This window comes from Pan paniscus, chromosome 2, assembly GCF_029289425.2.
Source record: "Pan paniscus chromosome 2, NHGRI_mPanPan1-v2.0_pri, whole genome shotgun sequence".
Lineage (NCBI taxonomy): Eukaryota > Metazoa > Chordata > Mammalia > Primates > Hominidae > Pan > Pan paniscus.
This window is the reverse complement of record NC_085926.1, coordinates 164953238-164962688: the sequence shown is the minus strand read 5'-3', so window position 1 is coordinate 164962688 and position 9451 is coordinate 164953238. Positions and strand designations below refer to the sequence as shown.

Here is a 9451-nt window from a genome sequence, read left to right as displayed (position 1 = left end):
AACTGGCTGAGTAAGCTTCATTTCTGGATTCTGTCCTAACTTTGCTTCAGATTTTTTAAAAAGCACACTTTTCTCTCTTTTCAGTGCCTATAAAAATTTCTCTCTGGGAAAGCGTTGTGTTATTTAAATGTGATCACATTGGCCTTTAAAAATAATTATTAGGGTAGAGAAGGAGTTGGCTGCATGCCAGCCTGGATGTTTAGTGGGCAGTTGCTGCCCCAGTGCACCTGGTTTGACAGGTGTCTAAGTGTCTCTTAGAGCCTCTTAGGACCTTGCACTCTCCAGCAGCTGTGGAAGCTGATAAAGCCAATGTGATGTGAAAATCTGGGATCTTCACAGGCAGAATGCATCCTAACCTCAGTGGCTGGCATGAGTGGGCTGGTGCATCCTACCAAGCCAGAAGGGGAGGACTGAGAAATGTATTCACACCAAAATGTGCACTTGAAAATCTAGTCTCTGATCATTACTTTAATTATCATAATGTATAAAATGGCACAATCTGATACTAAAAGGAGCAACTGAGATTGTCATTTTTCATAGAAGGAAGATAAAATATGGAAATTCAGAATCACGCAATGATATATGGAATGGCTCATTTAAATAGTATTGCTTTTTCTTTGCAAATAGGAAAACCAAGGCTCAGAAAACTTATATAACTTCCCAAGGTCATAGAGCTCTTTCTAAGTAACTAATTTGATACAAAGAGTCTTAGGAATATAAGGTCATATGATTTTTATCCTTAATTCTGTTAATGATATCTGGTAGAAGTGATATCTAATAAGAATGCAAGATAAAGAACGAAATGTTACAGAGTTTAAACATTTTTCTAAAGTCCCTAGTCAATTACCAATCATTTCTTCTGTTCTTTTTTATTGTTATTTAGTTTTTATTTCATAGTCATAAACTTAACTTTGCAATCCAGCTAGACATGGAAGGGAACAAGGAAAACATGGCACCCAAAGGGAACTGCAGCGAGAGCACAAAGATTCCAGGATACTGCGAGCAAATGGGGTGGAGAGGTGCTCTCCTGAGCTGCAGAAGGAATGGTCTGGTGGTTAAGATAAAATATCAAACACAAGTCAAACGTATTAGAGTTGTCCACAGTCAGCAATGGTGATCTTCTTGCTGGTCTTGCCATTCCTGGACCCAAAGCGCTCCATGGCCTCGACAATATTTATGCCTTCTTTCACCTTGCCAAAGACCACATGCTTGCCATCCAACCACTCAGCCTTGGCAGTGCAGATGAAACACTGGAAACTGTTTGTGTTGGGTCCAGTATTTGCCATGGACAAGATGCCAGGACCTGCATGCTTTAGGATGAAGTTCTTGTCATCAAATTTCTCCCCTTAGATGGACTTGCCACCAGTGCCATTATGACTTGTGAAGTCACCACGCTGACACATAACCCCTGGAATAATTCTGTGAAAGCAGGAACCCTTATAACTAAATCCTTTTTCTCCAGTGCTTAGAGCATGAAAGTTTTCTGGTGTCTTTGGGATCTTGTCTGCAAACAGCTCGAAGGGGATACCACCCAAGGGCTCACCGTGGACAGCGATGTCGAGGAACACGGTGGGGTTGACCATGGCTGATAGTAGAGGGCTCCCGGTGGCAGCGGCGTCTGCAAAGCCCATTTTTTCTGTTACTATACGAAAATATCAAGTTGATTGTTTGCATAAAGACAAAATGACTTTGTCATATTGATTTAAATGTCGTACAGTAAAGAAGTGTGAACATTTTGTATCCTTCATTTTAACTGCTTACTTTATTTGTGTTAAATTTCTTAAGCCCCGTTCATCTCTAAAACAAATTAATGGCAACAGAAGTACTTTCTCTCTCTCTCTGTCTCTCTCTCTCTGTGTGTGTATGTGTGAGAGAGAGAGAGAGGACATAATTAAAATTCTGAAAATCTTATTTTAAGTCTAGAAGATTAGATGTAAGATTTTCTCTCTAAAATCAGAGCTAATAAAAGTGAGCAGATGTTTTAACTTATGCTATTTCAATTATTATCTCGTTTATAATACAGATCAAAATCCCATTTCTAAAAACAAATGACTAGTATACTCATTTTCACCAAGATGACCAATAAAATATTGTTTTGTTATGGAATGTTTTTATTAGAGAATAAAGCAATCACAGTTTTTAAATTTCAGAAATCTGTGTCCTCTGAGGAAGATACCTCTGGAGAAGTTTTGTGTATTTACATGTGGATTCCTTGTTTTTCAAAAAACATTAGGCATAAGTAATTGTCAACAGTATTTCTTCCGACCAGCCCCAGTCTCACTTGAAAACCAAGACACAAATATACCAAATATTAGAACAAAGATTGCTCAGGGTAGACACATTGTTTGTGTGTGTGTTTGTCTACTTTTGCTTTGACCATTCCTTGGCCTTTCACTTTCTCTCTCATTTTCCTATCCTGTGATTTTGGTTTTCCTAATTTTTAGCCTCCTTTCCTTCTAGTTCAAGTATAATTCTGGTGTTTTCTCAAACACTTTTGTACTTTGCTCCCCCTGTGAATTGGCTAAAAATATTCCATTTGTTAGGAGTTGAAAATCAGTGTCACCTAGGACTGTGTGAAGGTTTTCTCAATCGCACTGTATGGAGAAGTGCTCGCCATCATTTAAATCTTCTTATTTATTCGCAACAATTGCATACCAATTATATTATCTGGTCACGTAAATTCCCTGTATCTTATTCATGCTCTTAGATTATAATTTTATTGAAGAATGGAGACTAACTGTGTATTTTTAAGTCATGCAGAATATTTAACAGTGCTTTATACATGGTAGCCACTTAAACCTCATTGAAAAGTAAATTATATTGATTCAAAATGAATATGTCAGCCAACTTCAGACTCTGAAGACAATAGCATTTTCTGAATTTATAAATATTGAAGATCTATATAGGAGACACCTCAACCTCTTTATTACCACATTGCTATGAAGAATATACATTGTATCTCCTATTCTCATATTTGTAAAAAATCATAATAAGCAAACATAATCTTTCATGATGGCAAACAAATAAACAAGTCTGCCATTTGTCAGGATATGATTTAATATATGATACCTAAAGCTATAATTGCTGCTTTGTATTATGAATTACAATTTGAAGTAAACTGTTGTTAATGTCAGTTAAAATATATGATAATATCTAGAAAATCATAATGTTAAGCAATTAAGCTCTTAGAAGAGTCTAACTTTGTGTTTATAATTTCCATCTATATTTTTGTTGTTGTTAAGTGAAGCAGGAATGCAAACACTATATTCATCCATGAAGTGAATGAAATTTCTAGATTTTGGCAGCTCCAATTTGTCATGAAATTTTAGTGACGGCTAAGTGTTTTGATTTTGATGGGTAACATATTCTTGTTACTTCCTTTGAAATGTATCCAAAATGCTTTTTAGTGATCTTGATATTGGTTGAAACTTCATATATCTGGTATCTTTACGTGTGTGTGCTTAATTCTTCCTAGGGCTTATAAAGTGAGCTGACAGAGTATCTTATGTTCTTGGGTCATGTTGTTGGTTTCCTTAAGATTCCACATGGTCAAAAGGGGATTGAGGTATTGAGTTTGTATAAATGGAATAGAGTAAAACTTACTTAGTTTCCCTAACATTTGAGCCACTGCCTTGAATATCGTCACAGGTTGCCTCACTCAAAACCTCATAAACAAATATGTCCTGTATTGTCTTGTTCACATTGTGGGTTCTGAATAAAAATGAATTTGACAGGATGAATAAAACATGGAAATAATGATAATTGATATTGTTTTTGCAACAATCCTGCAGAGTAGTTATTACAAATCTATACTCCAAAGTGAAAAAGTGCTGTGAAAATATAGGCTTATCAGACTAGTAAAACATAGTAAAGAATAAGATATAATTCTGAATGGATGTGGGTCCTGTCAGTTTGAGTCTAAACAGAGTTTGAGGCTGTCCCTTAGAATTTGTTGGATGCACTTAGTTTGGGTTGCTGAAACTGGAATGGATGAGTGTTTGGTGTAGTTTTGTATGTAGACCTGGAATCCTAAATCAATATTATAGGAAGGGAAGTTGTGTGGGAAATGGTAAAGGTTGGGAGTTGGGACCATTATTTTTAAGGGTGTGACATTATTTCAGTAAAAATCCTTTACTCTGAGGTTCTACTTATGTAGGCTGAGCAAGTATGATTTTTCCTGCGTGATATAGACATCTCTTATGCCTCAAATGTTATTTTTCCAAGACTCTTCTATCAGTCCAGTATCTCATTGTTGTCATTTTCTTCAGCCTATAATTTAGAGTATTATTAAACTCATGTTTTCCTATTTTTTCTGATTATAAAACTGAGCTTTAGAAACTATGAAAATATATAAAGAAAATATGATATTCCACCATAGAGTTAACCTATTATATGGGCTAAATATTTCCTCTCCCACACCAGAATTTATACATTAAATTCCTAACCCCCAGTACCTTAGAATATGACCTTATTTGGAGATAGAGTCTTTACAGAGATAATCAAGGTTAGATGAGGTCAGTGGATTGGCCCTAATATCACAACTGGTGTCCTTATTTTTAAAAAGATAATTAGAAAGAGGCATGCATATAGGGAAAATGCCATGTGAACATGAAGACAGGCTTCTACAAGCTAAAGAGAGATGCCAGAAACAGATCCTTCTCTCACAGCCATCAGAAGAAACCAACCTTCCCAGTACATTGATTTTGGACTTCTGGCTTCCAGAAGTGTGAGACAATAAATTTCTATCATTTAAGCCTCTCAGTTTGTGGTACTTTACTATAGCATCTAGTAATACACATGATATGTTTTGAAGTACTTCCTTTAAGTCTGTATATATACCCCACATGTACGTCTATATGCACATAATTTTATGTACAACTATCTTTATTAACATTATACATTAAGGCTGGGCACAGTGGCTCACACCCACAACTTTGGCAGGCTGAGGTGGACGGATCACTTGAGTTCAAGAGTCCGAGACCAGCCTGGTCAATATGATGAAACTCCATCTCTACTAAAGATACAAAATTTAGCCGGACATGGTGGCATGTGCCTGTAGTCCCAGTTACTTGGGAGGTTGAGGCAGGTGAATCACTTGAACGGGGAGGGGGAGGTTGCAGTGAGCCAAGATTGCACCACTGCACTCCAGCCTGGAGTAAGACTCAGTCTCCAAAAAATAATAATAATAAAATAAAAAATTATACATTAAGCATTTCCCTGTTATTTAAATAACATTCCGTATTATTATTTTCATCTGAAATATGAAGAGGTGTACTGTAGGGTTAACTCTAGAGTGGTTTCTTCCCACAGTCTCTTTAGGTTTTGCTCTGGACTGAAATTAAACTCTGTCCGGGGAAGTCTTATTGGGGCCCAGCCTCACTTTGTATCAATAGCCTCATTACCATATCCACTCCATTCCAATCTTTATATGTGGACTGGAAAAATCATAATTCTTGGATGTCAGGCTGGCTTCATGGGTATGCAACCCATGCAGTTGTTCAGGGCCCACCCTTTCTGAGGGTACTTTTAAGAACACATTGGTTTAGTGCTCTGCTGTCTCTGTCTTAAAACTCTTAAGTTTTTTAACAAGAGGTAGGTCCAAGCTTTTCACTTTACATGAGGACCAATAAAGTATGTAGTCAATCCTTCTCAGGTCCCCATTTCAGTATTAGAGCACCTTTTATGTTCCAGCTATTATGATATTCTCGCCTTGCTGTTCTTTGTAATTATGACTTCTCTGACCCCTCTAGGATTTTCTTCTTTAGCAATTTTTTCAGATTTTCTTGTTTAAATGGCTTATTGATAATTTTTTTCTGACACAGTTATTGCATTTTCCCTAGTGATTTATTCTATTTTTCATACTCTGATTTCATAAAATACTATCATGAATAAGATTTTTAAAAAATTCTAGCTGTTCATAATATGAGAGGAGATATAAACATAGTGTTTCTTTAATAAAATTTAGAGGAGTAGGCAATTGATCAAATTTACTCTCATTACCATGAGAATGATTGGATTTTGAAAATAGGAAAATGCATTAGTCTGTTTTGCATTGCTACAAAGGAATACCTGATGCTGAGTAAAGCAAAAAGTTTATTTGGCCCACGGTTCCACAAGCTGGACAAGAAGCATGGTACCATCATCTGCTTCCGCGGGGCCTCAGGAAGATTTCACTCATGGTGAAAGCGAAGTGAAGCAAGCATGCCACATGTGTGACAGAGAGGAAGAAAGAGAGGAGGAAGAGGTGTTAGGCTCTCTTTAGCAAATCAGATCCTACGGTAACTAATAGCCTGAGAACTCATGCATTACTGTGAGGATGGCACTGAGCCATTCATAAGGGATCCACTCTCATGACTCAAATATCTCCCACTCGGCTGACCCCACCTCTAACATTTGGGATCCATTTTTCACATGAGATTTGGAGGGGAATAGACTCTATATCAAAGAAAAAAATGTAGTATAAATTAGAAATGCAGGCCATGCCTGTTAGGATGCTTCTAGCTGCAAGTAATGGAAAATCCCACTAAAAGTGACTCAAAATAGGCCATTTATCGTCTTATGTGATAAGAAAATCAGAGGTCAGCAGAATCCATGGTTGGTTAACTCAGCAGTTCAAGGACCTCATCAGGGATCCTAGTGCTGGCACTATCCATATTTTCCACTCTCCCTTATCAGTGTGTCAGTAAGCTTCTCCTTATGATTACGTGATAGGTAAAGTGCTTCCAGGCATCCCATGAAGACTGGATGACATATATTTAGAAGAGAAACTTTTCTTTCCATACAGTTCATCTTCTCAACCAGGAACTCTTTCTCAAAAACCCCACAGCAGAGCCCTCAGCTTCAATTAACCAGAATTGTGTTATGTGCTTGATATGGTTTGACAGTGTTCCCATCCAAGTCTCATCTTGAATTGTAATAATCCCCATGTGTCCAGGGTGGGACCAGGTGGAGACTATGGAATTATGGTGGCAGTTCACCCATGAAGTTTTTGTGATAGTGAGTGAGTACTCATGAGAGCTGATGGTTTTATAAGCATTTGGCATTTCCCTTGCTTGTGCTTTTCCTTCCTGCTGCCATATGAGGAAGGATGTTTTAGCTTCCCCTTCTTCCATGATTGTAAGTTTCCTGAGGCCTCCAAAACCCTGCAGAATTGTGAGTCAATTAAACCTCTTTCCTTTATAAATTTCCCAGTGTTGGGAATGTCTTTATAGCGGCATGAGAATGAATTAATACAGTAAATTGGTACCAAGGTAGTGGGGGACTGCTATGAGGATACCTGAAAATGTGGAAGCAACTTTGGAACTTGGAAACAGGCAGAGGTTGGAACAGTTTGGAGGGCTCAGAAGAAGACAGGAAAATATGGGAAAGTTGGAACTTCCTAGAGACTTGTTGAATGGCTTTGACCAAAATGCTGATAGTGATAAGGACAATGAAGACCAGGCTGAGGTGGTCTCAGATGGAGATGAGGAACTTGTTGGAAATTGAAGTAAATGTCACTCTTGCTATGCGAAGAGACTGGTGGCATTTTGCCCCTGCCCTAGAGATCGGTGGAATTTTGAACTTGGGAAAGATGACTTGGGGCATCTGAAGGAAGAAATTTCTAAGCAGCAAAGCATTCAAGAGGAATTGGAGCATTAAAGTTTGGAAAATTTGCAGGCTGATGATATGATAGAAATGAAAATCTCATTTTCTGAGAGAAATTCAAACCAGCTGCAGAAATTTGTATAAGTAATGTGGAGCTGAATGTTAATCACCAAGACCATGGGGAAAATGTCTTGAGGGCTTGTCAGAGGTCTTCATGGCAGTCCCTCCCATCTCTGGCCTGGAAGCCTAGGAGGGAAACATGGTTTCGTGGGGTGGGACCAGGATTCCCCTGCTGTGTGCAGTCTAGGGACTTGGTGCCCTGTGTCCCAGCTGCTCCAGCCATGGCTAAAAGGGGCCAAGGTACAGCTTAGGACATCACTTCAGAGGGTGCAAGCCTCAAGCATTGGCAGCTTCCATACGGTGTTGGTTCTGTGGGTATGCAGAAGTCAAGAATTGAGGTTTGGGAACCTTTGCCTAGATTTCAGAGGATGTATGAAAATGCCTTGATGTCTCGTCAGAAGTCTACTGCAGGGGTGGAGCCCTCATGGAGAACCTCTGCTAGGGCAGTGTGGAAGGGAAATGTGGGGTTGGAGCCCCCACACAGAGTTCCCACTGTGGCACTGCCTAGTGGAGCTGTAATAAGAGGGCCACCATCATCCAGGACCCAGAATGGTAGTAGATCCACTGACAGCTTGCACTGTGCACCTGAAAAACCTGCAGACATTCAATGCCAGCCATGAAAGCAGCTGGGTCTGGGGCCTGTACTCTGCAAAGCCACAGGGGCAGAGCTGCCTAACGCTGTGAGAGCCCACCATTTACATGAGCGTGCCCTGGATGTGAGACATGGAGTCAAAGGAGAACATTTTGGAACTTTAAGGTTTAATTACTGTCCTATTGGATTTTGGACTTGCATGGGGCCTGTAGCCCCTTTGTTTTGGCCAATTTCTCCTATTTGGAATGGGTGTATCAACCCAATGCTTGTATCCCCATTGTATGAAGGAAGTAACTAACTTGATTTGATTTTACAGGCTCATAGGCAGAAGGAACTTGCCTGGTCTCAGGTGAGACTTTGACCTTGGACTTTTGGATTAATTCTGGAATGAGCTAAGACTTTGGGAGACACTCAGAAAGGCATGATTGTATTTTGAAATGTGATGATATGAGGTTTGAGAGGAGCCAGGGGTGAAATGATATGGTTTGGCTGTGTCCCCAACCAAATCTCATCTTGAACTGTAATAATCCTCACATGTCAAAGGCAGAACCAGGTAGAGATAACTGAATCATGGTGGTGGTTCCCCCACACTGTTCTCAGGATAGTGAGTGCATTCTCATGAGATCTGATCATTTTATAAGCATCTGGCATTTCCCCTGCTTGAACTTCTCCTTCCTGCTGCCATATGAAGAAGGATGTGTTTGTTTCCTCTTCCACGATGATTGTAATTTTCCTGAAGCCTTGCCAGCCATGGTGAACTGTAAGTCAATTAAACCTCTTTCTTTATAAATTACCCAGTCTCGGGTATCTCTTCATAGCAGTGTGAGATTGGACTAATATGGTGCCCATGACTCAAATACTCATAATCAAGGCAAATGTCACCATGACTGACATGAACCAATCATATTCCTGTCCAGGGTCTTGGGAAACCTTGAACTCTCATAAGGTCATAGCTACTTGATCACAGAAAAGAATTACAGTCCTTTAGAGAGAATAATTGGGAATGGCTGTTGATTAGAAAACAAACAATGCCACACTGGGACTTAAATATATGTAAAATCTATAATCTATAATCTCTAGCTAGCTAGCTAACAATCATTAAACCAGTGTGTTTTTTTTTCTTATTAAAATGACTAAACTCTTTTAGAATTGGCA

At 38.9% G+C, this 9451-nt stretch overlaps 1 protein-coding gene across 1 annotated transcript; it reads right to left on the bottom strand.

Moving 5' to 3' along the window:
- Positions 1-691: 691 nt before the first annotated feature.
- On the bottom strand, positions 692-1932 carry LOC100971811 (peptidyl-prolyl cis-trans isomerase A-like). Its single transcript, XM_063602703.1, has one exon. The coding sequence runs from the start codon at positions 1629-1631 to the stop codon at positions 1347-1349; it is 285 nt and encodes a 94-aa protein (XP_063458773.1). The 5' UTR covers positions 1632-1932; the 3' UTR covers positions 692-1346.
- Between the last annotated feature and the right edge of the window lie 7519 nt (positions 1933-9451).